At 38.5% G+C, this 19,181-nt stretch overlaps 1 protein-coding gene across 1 annotated transcript in view; it reads left to right on the plus strand.

The window, feature by feature from the left end:
* hs3st4 (heparan sulfate (glucosamine) 3-O-sulfotransferase 4) overlaps positions 1 to 16,837 on the plus strand; it is a 94,718-nt gene extending 77,881 nt beyond the window's left edge. Inside the window, exon 2 of the mRNA XM_028456010.1 lies at positions 14,832 to 16,837. Within this exon, the coding sequence (XP_028311811.1) occupies positions 14,832 to 15,441 (610 nt within the window). The 3' untranslated portion in view covers positions 15,442 to 16,837. The remainder of the gene's footprint in view (positions 1 to 14,831) is intronic.
* The last annotated feature ends 2,344 nt before the right edge of the window (positions 16,838 to 19,181 follow it).

The following is a 19,181-nucleotide window of genomic DNA, read 5'->3' on the forward strand; positions in this document are numbered from 1 at the left end:
TTCAGGATCTCATCATCTCAGTGTTCCCAAACATTATAGAGGACAGCACCTCAACCTGACCCAATGGCAAGCCTGCCTTGTCCTCAAAGTTCAAGTTAACCCTAGTTAACTAGTTAAAAGTTAAGCATGTAATAAATATTAATGCAAAAAATACATAGGCAGAAAATATGCCATTAAATATTATTGCAATAATGTGGAAGAGGAATCATTTTTAAAAGTTTTAAACACGTCTGTGGCCATTTGACCACAGGTTTCACTGAGAGCACTGTGATCCTTGTCATTACCTTACAATACCCTCGCTTCCACTATTATCATTACTAACAGCATGCTCACTAAAGAGAAAGCACATGGATATACATTTTAATCAGCCCCACTCTCTGACTGCAAACTTTTTGTTTATGGCTTCACTGCTTACTAAAAAGTACCTCTGCTGCGACTTTAATTGAAAAGCTTCCAACATTAAAGCGAAAGCCTGCCAGGAGCGCACGGAGGCAGCAACACCTTTCCACCAGACTGCTGCAGGGCAGCCCGCAGCTCAATGAATGCAGAATATCTAAGAGGCAATGAGATAAATATTGTGGTTTTCAAAGCACAGTGCTCAGAACCCCTCGGATAATCCTACACGTTTTCATCTTCGTTCATTCTATCTGGATAACCTCCGGCCAACTTTTGGAGTTTTAAAACTGAAAACAGTCACTTTCTTCCACTTTCATAGCAGCGCTCTTGTGTTAAATAGATATTTCAACTTTTATTGTACAATTTCAGTTTGAAGTTTTATAATAGATGACAAAACAAACAACAAAACGGTATGAATATTTTAAGTTAGTGAAGTTTTCTTGGTAAAAAAGATAATCTGAGCAAATGCTCGATTTTATTGTTTGTATTGATTTTTATCCTACTCTGGAGTTAAATGTATTTCTAAATGTATCCTTATATGTATGAAATAGTGTCCATTTTTTATTTATTCATCTATTTTAAATGTTTTTCTCTGAGCTTGACTGAAAAATACTTTAATTACGTCACTTATCCCATGTGGTAACACCTTCTAGTTCTCGCTGTTATAATTAAAAAAAAAGAAAAGAAAAAAAAAACGTTAAATTGTAAGTGAGTCACCTTCTTAGTGATAGTGCTAACTGTATCTATGCTAAACAAGTTCTGATGAACTACGGCCTGGCCCACGTGACGTCTCCGTGTCAAGTAACACTTCCCTTGTTCCAGAAAATTCAGTGAAATGATTCGGTTCCACCGAGTAAAACAAATGAAATTGTGCAACGTGAAATAGTAATGTACGTTGAATTGCCTTTGAAACGATATATCACACGACTATGTTCCCATGAATTTAGAACTTACGGGAAAAAGGGTGTGGGCCTCCGTCCCAAAAAGGGACTCCGAGAGGCTCTTGACATCGGCTCATAGAAAATCCATGTCAAATTGCAGCCCGATTTAATGAGCATTAACGGAGGAGTAGTCATTTGTAAAATGGACCCCCTGGTGCCCGATTCATATATTGGTATGTGTCAATGATTCAGTACCACCTACTGTTGCAATATTTGACTCACAAATAAATAAAAAAAAGACTTTAATGGCAATTGTCGAAAAAAAGGGGCTGGAGCCCCGGGCCCCTTGGGCCCCTAATCGAATTGTGCGAGGCACAATCATAATCTACGTTGAATTACCTTTGAAACGATATGTCACATGTCTATGTTCCCATAAATTTGAAAATTACCGGAAATTTCAGCCCGATCCGTTCACGAATAACAGAGGAGAAGAAGAAAGTGAGTGTTGCTTTGAGTCCGGTTGCCCAGCCTAATAAAAAGCAAACATGTAGCATTAATGAACAGTAATTTAAACTAAAACTCATTGTAAAAACAAATTGTATCATTGTGATGATTTCTGTCATACATTCAGGTGTGTAGCATATTATTGGAAAAACCTTGATTCCAAGAAAAAAATTGATTTTGGGTAATTTTGTAAACCACATGCTAATGGAAGAAAGAGATGTAAAAGTCTCAGAGAAAGTAACAGCAGCTATTCATTGAAACCCTTATTCATTCACACCACAACATACTGGTGGAGATAAGCTACATTTATAGCCACATCAGTATTGTACTATCTGACTTTTCCCCTTCGTCATGTTCATATAGAGCAATGTAAAGGAATAATAATTAAAAAGAATCAATCTACTGACTTAAACTTTAATTACAGTGTATGCTGTTCTTTCTACTTTAAACCACCACTAGTATTTTAGCCTTTTAATTTGTGTTACTTAATACGGTAACAAATACAGTAATTATACAAAAATCTTTAAAAAATTAAGTATTCCATTAATGGAAATTATTCTAAGTACATTTTTCTATTTACCAGATGTGTTACTCATTCGTAATTTCATATCAAAGCTTTTTCACAAAATAGCCAATTAAAAAAAAAATAATAAAAAAAAAACACAATAATCAATTACACACCTCAAACTCATTAGCAGACGATGATCCAACATGCTGTTAAAAAACCATTAGGAACAGGCTCCTGGTGATTCCTAAATTAGCCCCGATATTCCCTCCTGATGATGTCAACTGCACCGTGTTTCTGCTTTTCCTGTTCTCCCTCTCTTCACTAAATAGCATCACCAATTGCACATGTCAATATTTCACAGATCATATAATAAAATGAGCCGACCCATCCCAGATGAGCTGCCACAGACCTGCCATCACTCTGCAGGTTTTAGTTCTGGAGATAAACATTCACCGGGTGGTGAAATATCTGACACAGTGATAATAGGTCGAGATTATTGCATCTTCGTGGCTGTTTGGAGACATTTTAAATGCAGCCACGAAAGAACAGTGCATATCCTTAAGCTCGGTTCGGAAGAAAAACACATTTTCTGATAAAAGTTGATGTGTGGACATGTAGCACGCCCGGAGCCACAACAGTTTTTAAATGATAACGACACCTGCGCTGACAACGTGAGCATGCTACACAGCAGTGACACATTACATCTGAGCTGCAGCACATTGAAAATGAAATAAATAAATAAAATACATCTTTACAAAGCACATTCATAAACATAATGTTGCATAGCCTGAAGGCAGCCCACATCACACACACGCTAGCAAGCTGTCACACTCGCTGACGACATAAACGCATGTACTCCTCAACACGAGGGTGAAAATCACTTAAGTTTGTCACATTTAGCTGCCCACTAGTCGCTGCTGAGCAAACATTTTGAGCTCATTATGCTTTAAAATCATATTTCAACACCCTTTCAATTGCAGTGCAATCTAAAAAAAAATAGGATCAATACACATTTTAATGCTTCTCTATGTCAGTGTGTTTCAGCTGAAATGGCCATTATTGCACGGGGTCAAACACGAGTCATCAGAAAGCATTCCAAGAGATGGAGATAGTGTTCTAGTGGGAATACAGAAAAATTACAAATCAATGCCATTTTTATCCAGTTATTGAGTCACCACTCTGCTTTATTAAGTTGCATCAATGATTTGTTTGGCAATATAAGACGGCACATGAAGCATAGCTACAGTGTACGCCCACGTTACTACAGTATTATATCCAATGGATGCAAATCAAAAAGACGTTCACACATTATTGTTAGAACTTTGAAAATGTTCTGTTTCATTTATTATGGCTTTACATTTCCGCACTGTAGGCTAGCAGCAGCTAGCAGAAGCTAGCATCACTACTACGTATGAACCATTAACCCGAGGTATTCCCTTAAACTTCTATTCTTAACACTCATTAAAAGTAAATATTTCATCAGCTTTGCTTCATTATGGTTTTGCATATTAGGCCTGGAGTCCCAAACAGAAGCATGCCAATATGCAATAACTAGTGCTATTTAGCATTTAGCTGCAGCAATGAGTCAAACACAAGGAGACAGAGAGCTGCAAGGCTGAAGTGCTGCCAGGGTTTGTCTTGAATAAACTGCAATAATTGAATAAAATATTAACAAGGACCTCATAACACCCAGTGACGGTTTGGAAAATGAAGCATTTCAAAACACGGCATGTCAATTGAGAACAACTCTTCATCTATTTACTGTGTCGCTCCTAATTAAGTAAAGTAAGTAAAACTGGAGCCTGTCCCAGTTCAAAGGTATAGTTTTTGGGGGTATTTTATATCCTAGTTGACAATTTTAGGTTTTGGAAGACCATGAATGTATTTATTTTTTGATAGTATTTTTGCTTTGCTTCTTTTTAAACCCATCCACTTGTACTCTCTATCTAAAAAATAGACATGAGCAAGCTTCTCCCACACCCTTGTTTCCTGTGGGCGACAGGTTAAGTGGGGTTTCTGAAACTTATCCCAGCTGGCTCAAAGAGGGCACACCATGGATGAGACCCCCGTCCATCACTATGCCAACATAAAAAGACAGACAGACTGGTCTCTGTATATGTAAAGGTATACCAAGGGTGAACGTGTCCTCATTCAAAGTGAGAACTGGTTCTCTACTTATTCAACTGCACTGTACACCTGCACTGTAAATGCCAATAAACACATTTGAAGCACTTTTTTATACCTTTATACAATCTATGGGAAGCAGCCGTGTTTGGCTGGATGTGACGTCAAGTAATTGATGATGGTGCAGCGTGATTATAACATTTTCTTCTTTATTTATGTTTTTGATGTGCTTTTCTCCACATGTTTCTTAATATAGTTTTATATATTTTTACGAACAACACAAGCATGTGTATTGAAGGTGCTTTGGACGAGTATGAAGCTCTTGGTTCACTGTTTACGAGCCGCAAAGGAGATCGCGTTGCGTGACTGAGGCAGAAAGAGACTGGACTGGACATTGTAGCAATTTAGAGCAGGAAAGCTCACCAGATAAGTACCCATCGCAGAGCCAGCGGTAGTGCTAAATGCTACAGCCCAGCTAGCAGCATCGGAGGTCAGCAAAATGTCGGGCAGCATGTATCCGTGGCAACCAGGGTATTTTTTTTGCCTGTGACTGCTCTGCAAATACTGCTCCTGGAGCAGTTGAGACACGCCCAGTCTATTAGGGCTGTAGTCAACCAAGGAAATGGTTGGTCAACCAAGACTATGGCACACGGACAATGAATGAGCAGGTGCAAAGGAGGACGAGGAGAAAGAAAAAAAAAAGACAAATATTTTGTTTTGGTGTTATGTTGTGCCGATTTGCTTTTAAACACAGACCATTTATGATATGAACATTATTCAAGCTTTGACCAGAACCCGACAACAAAGCAAAAGTGAAACCTCCAGGTCCGACAAACATTAGGTGTTTATATCCATGCCCTACCTGTTTTTTCCTCATACAAATGATATAGTGACGTTTGTTTTAGTGGTAAGCCTGCTTTTATTAATAAACTGTTTATGTCAACATCAGATCAGTGCAGTGTCATCAGTGGATCTACTGTATTCACATAATCCACGTATCAAATATCAGGATAATCCATGTTCTTGTGCAGGAAAAGGATTGATTTAATAGTGGATGCTTGAGCTTCTAGCCTGTCTTAATTTGTTCCCTCGCTGCTCTCTGATCTGTTCTGCTCTGAGGACAGAGCAACACTTATTTTTTTATTTTTTTTACAGCGCAGCACGCACTCACACAGCTGTTGCTCGACATAAAATCATGTTTAGGCATTAACTAAATTATATTTGATATTTAATCCTTATCACCTATATATAGTGCATTGCATTTTTTTATCTTTTTTTTTTAACGGGATTGAAACTGATACCACTGCTGGTCAATCAATGAAAATCTTGGTCGACCACAACGGCATCGACCAATTAGTCGACTAAGCGACCACAGTTGGCAGACCTACAGTCTATACTATAGAATCTCCAATGAACAATCTATGCTATGTTAACTTGCTACGCATTACTTAATGCACCTCTCTATTCACTCTTCTCTCAATCCACCCACAGGTGCTAGTTTTTATAAAAGGGGCGGGGCTAACAGTGCTTGTTTGTGACACAAGATAGTCCCAAAGCGTCACATGATCTTGTTCTCAGCCAATAGCAAAAATCAATAGTAACAGCCAGGTTTCAACCCATAGAGGGCAGTCACTCTGACATTTTACAACAAAATATGCCAAATTGAAATAGTTTGACTAAAATGTTGACCAGGATCAATCAACAGCACTACTTCATACCCAAATACATTACTGTGAGGTAACAAGGCAAAGAATGCAGAGGAGCCCACTTCAGTACTTTAAATGGTTGGAAATGACATTTGGTCATTTTCATGTACACACGTAAACACACAAGCGCACAGACACACACACGCACAACTTCTGGCACTAGGTGTCCATTGGGAGCGACTTTGGATTCAATGTCTTGCCGCTAGGCACTTTGACATACAGACCCATTCTGAAATCGTTCTGCCAAAATTCCCAACGGTACCCCAAAAATCAAAGCCATTTTATGTTCTGTTCCTCCATATTTTGTTCTCTTAAAGTGTTTTGGTTATGTTGGGTTTTGTTTTTTATTTGTTGCCCACCTTGGAGCTTTTATTTATTTATTTGTTAATTTGATGTGAACATCACAATTACATTAGTTACCCAGGTGTATTGTTTTAACTGTGTTAGTACTGTACATGTTCTTATTTTCAGTTGTGCAAGATTTACATTTGATGTACATAAGTAGTCAATGATTTGTAGGGGCTTATTCAGAACTACTTTAAATAGAAATCAGGAGCTGACAACGGCCTAGTTGTATAAAGCAAAATGAACCAGTAAAAGCCCAGGGTGACATTTCCCAACAATTTTATGGCAGCAAATGCATTTTCTCCCCCTTTTTTTTTTTTTTTTCACTATTACAAAAAAAATTGCCATTCTAACAGGGTTGGATGCAGTAAATTTTTTCTGACATTCATCTTGACATTTAGCAAGCTACCTTAAACTTATCTAAGAGGAGAAAGCTGTCAAAGTTCCATCTGTATAACTGGATATATGCGCTAATGTCTAGTGCAGAAAATAGACAGTTAGTGCAGCTTTTTCTTTTATGGTGTCAGACTGACCTACGGCGCTGTGATGAATGAAAAACGCAGAAAAATACTGGCAGGTTAAGTTTTTTTTACAGTGCACCATGACACCTACAGGGATACCACACACTCATACTAAGGAAACAATATATGCAGCACATCCAGAAATACAACACATCCTGTAAAAATAATGAAATCAGACACTAACGCAGTTTAATTTGCTGACTTTAATAGTCCGTTTTATTCCATCTGTGTCTGTTATCGCTCTGATGAAAGTCAGAAGTGTATATATTTCAACCCACTTGTTTATCCACACCATACTTATTGCCCTTCAGTGTCTACACGCTTATCTGGAAGCATATAACTTTGGATTTATACACACAAATGGCAGAAATAATCCCATTTTCTTTCTGCAAGGAAGTAATAAAATGTGGATTTGAAGCTCTTATCCTCTTTTCATATTTCCACAACTGCACAATTTGTGTAAAATGCTTCAACTGTCAACCTGGCACCATTTTTTCCCCAATGTGAGGAAATCTGTCATGTTCAAACTGTCATATGAATTGGTTCTGCTTTACTGGGCCAAATCTGCAACATTTCCAGAATGTAAATTTTAGCCTTTGACTCAGATTTATTCAGGTGTGGACTTTCAATTAGAGCTGCCCGTTGTCTGCTTCCATTGAGCGATACAGGATTTGATGAGATTTTTTACATTGAATGATGGTGGAAGCTGAAGAAATTGTTCAAAAGAAACCTCTTTGTACTGTTTAAATTGAGTAAATGTAATTGAAATTAAAAAAAGTAATTATTAATCAGATTTTTCGGCTGTTATCTTTTAAAATATGATGTTTGATCAATTGTGATGAGTGTCAGGAGAAAAGCATGCCTGTTTACAGCTGCATCAGTGAAGGGGAAAGCCCACATAAGCTTGTTTTTAGTGTGTAAACATCAATAGCAGAATATTCAGATTAATTTAGTGACTGTAGCTGAAGTGCTACCACAAGCTCATCCAAAGGCAAACAACGTAGTAAAGAACAATACAAGCAAAATAATCTGCTATATTGGAGCAACAATAAGCCATAAATCAGATTTGTTGTACTAACTGTATGTGTTTCTTTAGATTTTTTTTATTATTATTATTATTATTATTATTATTATTATTATTATTATTATTATTATTATTATTATTATTCATTCATTTTTGCCAGTAATATAAAACTAAATAGGAGAGTAAGAATAATATATACATCTTTGGAGTCTTTGATCTCTGGGAGCTCAAAAAGTCATTTTACAAAGACAAAATTTCCAGCTCTTCGTCTTCATCATTTTAACTAATGATGCAGGGTTGGACATAATTCCAGACATCCTTATCATCTTCCTCAGTGCCACACTTTACTTCATGATGTTTTATGTTCAAACAGAATATGAACACAGCTTTGGATGTCAGCTCTGCAGTCAGGTGATTTGTCTGGAGAAAAGTGTATGGTTTTGCCCACTGTTGAAAGTCTAGTCATTGCGGGAGCAGGGAATAAGCTTTTGATCAAGACCAGCTGTCACTCGTGTCCTCGACTATTTTTGCTGAAGCGTACAATACTGAAAAAGCCCAGGGATACTTAGCGTCTTTACTGTATAAATACAGTGTTTTATGAACTAGAACGTGTTTATCTGTAACTGAAAAGTTAAAGGTGTGGGAGGTAATTATGTTTTTAATCCATATTGTAGGTCTCAGATCAATAAATTGATGATCATTTGCTCACCATGCATGTTCTCACACTATACGGACCGACACTCTGACACGATTGGACTGCTCACGCTGTACGTTCATACACGACACGTCGGGATCTTATTTCCGGAAATGCAACATACAAAATTAGAAGAACTCTGAAGCGTCGCCATTAAAACAGACGAAAAAGAAAAATCCGGAAGTGGAGAGACGCTCGCAAATCATCATCAAAAGAGCTTTAAAAAAGTAAAGGTGGTGATGTGATGGACCAGGAACTGGCTGGGTACTACACTCCGTCAATTTTGCAGTGGTCCTACGGTGTTCACGCAAGCGCAGTGTGAGAGTTTGAGGCAAGCCGGTCCATGGCACTGCTTCATCAGTGCGATACCCCCACGAGGAGCGACTGAATTTCAAACATGTTTGATTTCCTTACGACCATACAATTGCTGATCAATCGGGAGCTGGTCGTGAGATGTTAATCACTTCTCGTGACCCATGTATACTACACAATGCATGACACACAATTTAGCTGAGACTCGCACAATCCCACAAAATAGACGCACAAGTCAAAAATCAGCTCAAAATGGGCCAAAAATTGCACAGTGTATGCCCGCCTTTACTGGGATTTCTTGTGTTTGCCCCCAAAAACTGTGCCAAAGTGACTTCCCGACACGTTTCTGGTGTTTTCACAGTCTGAAAAATGTGGCAAATTGATGGCAAATGTTTGTTTTTTTGGGTCTAGAAGGAAACAAACTAGAACAAAAATGGTGTATAGCAAAACATTGTCCTCCTTATGTGATGAAAAAACACAAGAAATCACAGTAAGAATGAAGTAGAAACATTGTATGCATTGTCTACGGGACTTTTCTGATAATGTCAACAAACAAACTTTTGTGCATCAAATGATGTTCCATTTAGGCCTACACTATGTGTTTATCTGATATTAAAATAAAAAAAAAAAAAAACACGCCTATTCCCAGCAGCTTCAAGAAAAATTAGATAATTCCATTAAAAATGCAATAAGACACAAAAACCAAAACAGTAGACAATAATGTGTAATAAGAACAAAATCTGTTCTGATTAGGAAGTAGCGCTTCTCTGCCCCCCCACCGAGCCACCCAATTCCTCACAAAAAGCATTTTCAAACATTAAACATGAAACACACGATAAATGGAGCAGAGTAAATGCTGTGTGGGAAATTGCAACCTGTGTTGAGACAAAAACCACCTCCTTTGCACAGAGATGCTGGTTTGATGTTAAGGTCATGACAGCAACAAAAAGTTTTCTGCTTCTGCTACAAGGCCACCAAGTAGGTCTAACATGTTTACTAGTGTCACTTTTTATTAGGAAAACTTTCAAACACTTGCCTTCTTTTCAGGCCCCACATCAAGTTGAAAGAAAATTAAATTTCCTGAAAATTAAAAAGACTAACTTTAAAGGCTGATTCATCGCACTGGCATCAATAAAAGATTAAAAGGCTAAAAACTGCTATGGGGAATTAGGAAGGTGAGTTAACCTTGGTTTTATAAGCCAACTTACAACAATATTTGTTTTCTTGATTTCTTAAAGGCTTAATACAGTCTTTACAGGGTTTATTTTTTAATCTTTTTTTTTATTCTTTTAATCTCACATTTGTTTGACTTTTTTCATATTTTTTCAATGATTTAATCTCACAATCTACAAAAAAACATAGCCTCTGTTATTTCCTGAGCCTCATCTGACCACTTACAGACACAGCACGCTATTCTTCCTGAAGTTTGCACCTCAAACAGCAATGCCTCCCACTCAACCACACACCCACCTGGACCTCTTGCTCCTGCCTTTGTGCTAGTTTTGATATACATGCCAAACATGTGAGCATCCACTTGTTGAGAGGCTGAGCGCTGAATGACTCATTTAACCATTTTTTTTCCCCTGCTTTGTAGTGAATCCGTGTCTTTGTTCCTTGTCCTGTAATAATCACAAACATGTCATTCAGGGTGAAATAATTGGATTATTCATTGCCAACCGACCGCAGTATCTCTCACTTCAAATGTCCTGACTGACTGTTGCTGATGAATGGGCCCTTACACACCGCTCTGATATTGTAATTTACCTCGGAGACAAAATGTAACACCACAGTCATGTATTCCCCTTTCTTTTGTGTGCCTAAACATGTAGCTAAGGTTTTCAATACAAAACTGCCGAATCAAAGCAGATTTTGGTCCAATGCCCTTGTACAAATTATTTTCCGTATCAAAAGCAATCCACACACATCACTAAAATAATCTGAGAGCTCTGTTCCGAATGAGTGGACTCTTAGTGTAATTGATGTATGGACACAGCGTAGTGGAAGTCCAGAGGATTCACACTATGCAGTAAGATGTGATCAATCCAAATGAGAGAGTGTGGGAGATTTGACAGAACCGATCAATCGATGAATTGAATACTTTATCATGTTCCAGTTTTGTTTGATAGTTTATTTCAAAGTGACTTAAACATTTCTTTTTTTTTTTTTTTTTTTTTTTTTTATCAGATACATTTATAGTGTTAGGTCAATAAATCAAAGATTATTTGCTCGGAAAAGTTGTAAAAGTTGAAAATTGACGCTCAAAAGTTTGATAGTTGAATGTCTCGCGGAGTGAAGTGATATAACAGGGAATACCAGGAACAAACTAGAACAAAAAATGTATATCCCTATGATCTCTTTGTCTGGCAAAGAAACACAATAAATCACTGAAAGAATAAAAGAAAAAAAACCTCTCCATCTCCAGGACTCCACATCCCACAATGCAATGTGAAAAACTCTTTCGACAATATCAATTTGAGCGGTATTGATCTATGATACCCTGAAACAGCATGTGTGACTCACAATCACAATAGCCGCTTAAATAGCCATGTATTTTACTGTAATGTACAGTTTTTTGGCTGAAAACCAACAGTGTAGATAGCAAAAGACAATCGCTAGTGATCAGCAGTTGTGTAGTGTCAGCGTCTATAGACACGCCTACTCATGCATATGTATGAAGGCCCCAAAACAGCCTGTTAATAGAAGCGGGATAAAACTCTGCAAAACAGGCGAGTTTGGGAAAAATAAACCTCAAATCTAGTTTTGGGGGTTTTTAGAACAAATGGAGATGAGTGAAAAATAGCATATTGGACCTTTAAGAGTTTTTAAGTATGAACCACCTTTACTGTAGTTTCACACTCAAATTTGCAATGTAAATAAAGCTTTGGATATGTGTTTAAAGGAATAAATATAAATGTTATGTGTTATGTTCTCAGTGTGAACCAGTAAACAGCAGATGTAGTCAAAAGCCTCTTTAGCACTAAAGATTTATTAGCAACCCACCTGAATGACCTGTGTGGATCTGAGCAGCTGATGTGGAACAGAGAGGTGAGAGTTAACCGTTTGCTCTTGTTTACGCTGCTGCACACGGCGACAAGTCCAGGGAAATCATTTGCCATGCTCAAGGAAATTAGCTTGTTTATCAGCATTGTGATTCTCCTCCTCACCATCCCCTTGACATTTTAGATGTACATGATCCATGACTGATTCCCAATCAAAACCACAATAACAAAATACATGGCTTGTGCAGTTTCCATCATTTTATATTTAATTGTGGGATTAGCATGCAGTTTGATTTGGTAAAAGGGCTGGGTTCATGCGTGCATTCACAGAAATAACCTTGAACAGTGAACATGTGTCATGTCAATTGGATATGCCCCAAAGAATGCCAGGCTGTAGTCTAACAAGGCTCCACTTATAGCCCATATTGTCAAACATTGGCTCTTTCAAGGAGATTCCTTGAGCTTGACTTTACTCTGCTTTGTGATATTTCATCCAGACTTTGGAGTTCAACAACAAAATGAGCAAAAGTCCTTGAAAGGTAAAAAAAAAAAAAGTCTGTAGCCATTCATTACTTTAAAAAGGGGGAAGTGATGAAAAATAATGAAAAGTAATACTCTACCAAGTCACTATGCTTTCTGTAGATATGTTTAATATCCCATTACAGAACCATGAACTAACCACAGTTCAATGCTGTCAAGAGACAAACGTAATCCAGAGGGAAATTACCCATCAGGAAGGCAATACTGTTACTGAGATGCAATTACCCGGCCACTTGTGAGACTTTCAGCCTGCTATACATGGGTGCATGTGAGCAAGGGTGGTCGATATGTGCATAGCAGCTCTTATGTTTAGCAGAGTAAATTGGATTCTTTGCTGAAGAATGGTTAATTTAGAATATGTCCAAGATGCAAGTGATTGATGTGACTATTGTGTTTACAACAGTAGGTTGTGGTGCAGGCCAAATCGAATGGAGGGGAAAAAGCAAGCAAGAAGATGGAAATAGCTTTAATGCAAGAATTATGGAGCGTTTCCTAACTCTGTGTGGAATGATTCAGTTGGCTGCTAACACATTCATTTTCAGGTGAACATTGCTTAATTTGGAGGGGAAAGGTGTGCAGCACAGTGATCCTGTGTGCATTCTTGTTTGGACTTATATCCAGAGGATTTATTGTACCATATTAGTACCTGTGTTGTTTTTTTACAGCAAATTATGATGTAGTTTTAGTCAAATTTAGTCATCAGACTATTTCAGTTGTGGTCTAGTTTTAGTCAATTTTGTGCCAATAAGATTGCCTAAACATGTTTCTGATGTAATCAATTAAAATAAAAAACAAAATAGTTAATGCATTTTAAAAGATTAAATTACCATTTATCAACAAAATATGGTATGGTATTGATGTTTGTAAATGTAAAAGACCACATGAGCTGTCTTATACAATCAGCTTACTTCCTATTGGATCCCTTACCGGCTTGTTTCGCCTTCCATGTGTCAAAAACAGTTTTGTTTTACATTCCAAAAAATAAATTTTGATTCGATTTCACCCCAGTTGAACATTATATTTTTGTTTTTATTAGTTGGCAAAAATAGCAATATATTTTGTTATACTTTTTGTTCACACGCATTTTTAATTTGTCATAGTATTGTATTGTACTTTGAAAACTATGACGAAAACATCTATTCAAAAAATGTACACTGTTTAATAATAATAATAATAATAATAATAATAATGCATTGGTTTTTTATAGTGCTTTATCATAGACACTGAAAGCGCTTTACAAAAATAAGGCATTATTTTTTCACTCCACTCTTAGTGGTGGTAAGCTACTATTGTAGCCACAGCTACCCTGGGGCAGACTGACGGAATCGAGGCTGCCATAGAGCGCCATCGGCCCTTCCAACCACCACCAACACTCACTCACACACTACATTCATATTAGGCAATGTAGGTGAAGTGTCTTGCCCAAGGACACAATGACAGATACCACTAGAGTGACTGTCCCCCTCTGTGGCACCTGGAATTCTCAGTGGTTTCCCATCCAACTACTAACCAGGCCCAGACCTGTTTAGCTTCCGATCTAATGAGATCAGGCAATGACAGGCTGGTATGGTATAGCACAGTTGCCTATAAACAAAGAAAACAGTGTTGAATAAAATGCAAACACTTGATAAGAATTGATTGCAATGCTTAGTTACCTATAGAAAAATATGCACATATAATTTTGTCAAACGTTATGAGGGTTTGGAAAAATGTCCTTTTTAGGGTACATTTTTCATGTTTCACCCTAATTTCTTAAGGAATCACTGCTGCTTTCAATGAGCAGCCCCCTGTAGGTCACAAAGAGAAAAGGAGCTGTTTGCACCCATTGCTTGGGAAGCTCATGTGAATTAGAAATAAAGCTGCCTGCACAGAGTGTGAGCCTAGCATGCATAATAAATGTATGACAAAACAATACCCCAGGCACCCGAGTATTAATGATATGCAGTGAACTCATTATTAAAGTTCCAAAACAGCTCCTGGAGTAACACAGATGGAGTCAATTAAGCAATGAGCATACTTGCTCGGTTGCCGTTTCATCTTCCTTCTTTTATCTTTTGCATATTACTCAATGGGTGTAATTAGCTGTATGTTTCTCCTCGCAACACAATGTCCAGTGATAATACCAGTTATTTTCACTTGTAATTTCAAATAATGTACCGCTTAATAAATGTACCAATTTTCTCTCGTGCTGTGTCCTTGGGTATTGCAGTGTGAGAGGTGCAGAGGATGATAGCACACTAAGCTGCTTGTTCTTTTCTCTTCTTTTTCTGTTTCCAGAGACCTGATGCCTTCAACGCTGGAGGGCCAGATCACAATGGAAAAAACACCCAGCTACTTTGTGACTAACCATGCCCCGAAGCGCATCCACTCCATGGCCAGGGACATCAAGCTTATTATTGTAGTACGTAATCCTGTCACGAGAGCCATTTCAGACTATACACAGACTTTGTCCAAGAAGCCTGAGATTCCTACTTTCGAGGTGCTGGCTTTTAAGAACCGGACGCTGGGTCTTATAGATGCCTCATGGAGCGCATTACGCATAGGAATATATGCTCTCCATCTGGAGAGCTGGATGCAGTATTTCCCCCTCTCCCAAATGCACTTTGTCAGCGGGGAGAGACTCATTGTGGATCCTGCGGGTGAGATGGCCAAAGTGCAGGACTTCTTGGGACTCAAGCGTATCGTCACAGACAAACACTTTTACTTTAACAAAACTAAAGGATTTCCCTGTCTGAAAAAGCCAGAGGACAGCAGCACTCCCAGATGCCTCGGCAAATCTAAAGGGAGAACTCATCCGAAAATTGACCCGGACGTAATCCGCCGACTGCACAAGTTCTACAAACCCTTTAACATGATGTTCTACCAAATGACTGGCCAGAACTTTTGAGTGGGAGCTGGAGGGAGACATTGAAACCCGCAGCTCTCAGGACTAGCATGGCACGGCTAAGCCACACCACCAGCCTTCTCACGGAAAAACTCTTTAATGTCGCTTCAACTTCAGAATGCGTGCTTTTAGAGCACCAATCTAATCATGGCCAACGCAGTGTCTGTATCATAAGCAAGAGTTTACTGACATGATTTTTTTTTTGGTTACGAAAGATCATTATTGTACATACTAAACATAAAATATATTTATATTTGTCCAAAGCAGATGATTTATTTCTTTTGATTTGAAATCTTAGCACTGACTTAAAAGAATACAAAAAAATAAATCATGTTGAATATGGCAATGCATGCGATGAGTTAAGTGTCCTTATCTCATTAGCCCTAAGGGTAAATTCTTACCATTTTGTCTATTTTTACTTTCCCTGCCTTTTGTTGCCCTCACACTCACTCACAAACACTTAACACAAGAAATATTCTATTTCAAAGTCCTCTGTGTATTTTTTCCTCCAACATTGTTTCTGCTGCTTTTAAAACAAACCACTAGAAACCGGACTATGATTCTTGACATATGCTCATCTTCTTGGTTGTCTATATGCTGGGTGGAGAGGTTCCTTTTAAGTTTACCAAAGTGTAATTTACTCAGTGTCACTGTTTGGGTTTTACCTCGCTCATTAAATGCACACATATTCAATAACAGGTCTAATGTACAGTGGACATCAGCCAATAATTGGATTGTTTGAGTGCACAGTATAACATTAGCATACTGATAGCTGTGCACTCTAAAGAGTACCGTGTAGGTTGGTTTTAGGACAATTATACAACAAAAAAACATCCACAACATGTCTAATTATGCACCAAAAAAGTTAACTATCCGTAACCAAAACCAACTCTTGAAAATATGGCCGTTGACTATCGCAGCCCCACCCCATATGTCTCTGGACTCCTCCCCCTATTGCATTGATAGAAGCCAATGAGTTTGAAGAAAAACACAGGAGCAGAAGTTTGTTACCAAGCATCTGCTGCAGCACAGTCTTCTGTCATCAGGGATTAATGATGTGTTAAATAAACTGCTGCTGCCGGAACAATGTCAATGTCAGAGAGACTTTGCTGTTAAGAAGAAAAAAAAAAACTATATACGTGCCCAGGTAACATATTAAGCCATTATTGTATATGTGCTCAGAGAGACGGTATCTGCTGTGGGATGGTTGTATCAAACATTACAGGGTTTTATCTGTAAAATGCAACAACATATCATCAAAGAACTTCATGTTTTATATGTCATCCTTTTCTTTTTTGCATATCCTGCTGTTTGTCTGTTGTCTCTGGACTTTTCATCAATTGAGACAATCAATACAGTCAATGAGTCAATAAATACAGTCTGCTACACATCACTGGTTGCTACAGCTATGATGCATTGCTCTGTTAATCCTTCCTGGTCTTGTGCCGTGGATGGTTGGATTGGTTCACTCTCTGCAGACCCTCTGTGCTGCCCTGGGGAGCAGATACTTACACAGAGCAATTGATTCAATCACAGAAAGTCCTATAGTGCCCTTTGCAGCACCAGTTTTCCCTTTCAGCCCTTTGTGTGCACCCATTCTTCAGCGTTCTCAGGACAATCTCTGTGCACATTTCCCTCTATCCTTTTCTTTGCTCTCTTTCCCACCACTCTCTCCACACACTTGTCATCCTCCGAGCTGAGGCGGAGTAGTCGGAAGCTGTTGCACAAAGGTGCAGCACTCTGTGTAATGATAACTGAACTGCAAGTGTGACATGCTAATCATACTTTTTTAGAAAAGCCTTTATCATTATTTATTAATTCACAATTCTCTGCAAGCTTCACAACACACATATAATCCGCCTTCCCGAGCAGACAGACCCTCCTACTCAGTGTCGGAATGCTTCAAACAAATCCCACTGAAGACACCCGACAGTCTTATTGGGACAGATGAAGACTCCATTTATTTTTAAAGAAAATGTACTCACGTTAATTTGAATTTCTAGGATTGCATGCTTGAGGGAATTTATCTCTAAAGAGGAAATCTGAATCCGACCTCTTACACACACTCACATTTTTCTGTTGGTACTTCTTGCTTTTTTTAGGCACAGATAGAGATCTGTGGCACCTCCTTTGAGAATTAGCAAACTTTAAAGACAGAGTTAACTGCCCTTCATCTGCTCCTCCCAGTAGGGGTCATGCAGTGTTTTTGGGGTTTACTAGTGTTCCCAGCCTCAAGTATAGAGGTGTGGGACGATACACAGCTTCACCTGCTCATTGAACCTTCATTGCTTTAGTGCCATAGATGGCTGCCACTGCATCTCCCTGCTCAGGATCTTTCTACAATAATACTCTATGTGACAACGATACAGTTCCCTGGGAGAATTCCGGGCTCAAGACTGTCCTGTTCCACACCACGCCTGCCATTGTGTGCCGAAGTTGTCATCCGAGGACGAAGGAAAATGGCATCCCACCTCCGCTTACTCTCCATAATTGAATGATACCACTCGACGTGAATTGATGCGGACCCATGAACGAGCTTAACCTGCTCTTTGACGTTCTAAAGGCATGTGGGAAATCAGTATTCATCTCTGGTCCTCTTCCTACACTAAATAAAGGTATAGAACGCTTTAGTGGTCTCCTACACTAGCAGAACTTCTTACAATTATGCTGTGAACTCCATAATTTCACGTTTTTTGATAACTTCAACCTTTTTTGGAAATCGGCTGATCATTAGGTTCTAAAGTTTTGTTGTTTCTGAAAACATTTTTATTCATTAATTTAGTTTTCTACATTATTAAATGTTTGTGCAGCAGACAGAGAAGTCCATCTGTCTCCAATTTAACTTCCTCAAATGTCATTGTGTGCTTTTGTGCACTCGCGTCTCCACATTTAAATTGGGCGGTCTCCACAACTTCTGCACATGCACTAATCCTAGTGAATTCCTTGCAGCAGGTAAGAAAACTGCATCAACCAAAAGATTAGGGATGCAACTGGTTTACCACCTTTTATTTCAGATCTTAGTAAATCTGCCCCTCAGTTTGCTGGTCTTCTAGAAGTTTCTAAAATGTCTAGAAGTAGAACAGGAGGCTGAGCATTCAGCGACCAGGCTCCTCTCCTTTGGAACCAGCTCCCAGTCTTAGTACAGGAGGCTGCTACTCTACTGCTTACACACCATTTACACTGATGTCCACCCCATATTCATGATCATTCCACTGTATTGTTGTATCATGTTTTTCTGCAGTCAGGGCCTTCTCCTCGCCCTTCTCTCCCTTTTCTGTTTCAGGTGTCTTGAAGCTGGTGTTGACTCTTCCTGATCTGTGGTTCACTGCTCAACTAGTCTGGGACACTCTAAAGGTCTAGCTCTCCATCCTCTTCTGTTCCTCCTCCTGTCCACTAACCCCAACCAGTTGAGACAAATGGCTGCCACCTCTGAACCTTGATCTGCTGGAGATTTTTTCCTGTTAAAAGGGAGTTGTTTTTTCCCACTCTCGCTAAAGCTTGTTCATGTGGATCTTGTTGGTTTTTTTTTTCTTTTTCATCATGAATTTCATATTTTGATCGCACTTTGAGATGATAGTTGTAATTTGTGCTATATAAATAAAGTTGAATTGAATTGAATAAAGTTAATTTCACATTTGTAAGCAATAGTGGCAGTGGCCATGGTTACATGATGTTTTTTAAATTTGGAATTAGTTATTCAGAATTAAAGTGTTCTGCTGTGTGTTTTCATGTAAATAGTATTT

The sequence above is a fragment of the Gouania willdenowi genome, chromosome 8, assembly GCF_900634775.1.
Source record: "Gouania willdenowi chromosome 8, fGouWil2.1, whole genome shotgun sequence".
In the NCBI taxonomy this organism is placed as follows: Eukaryota; Metazoa; Chordata; class Actinopteri; order Blenniiformes; family Gobiesocidae; genus Gouania; species Gouania willdenowi.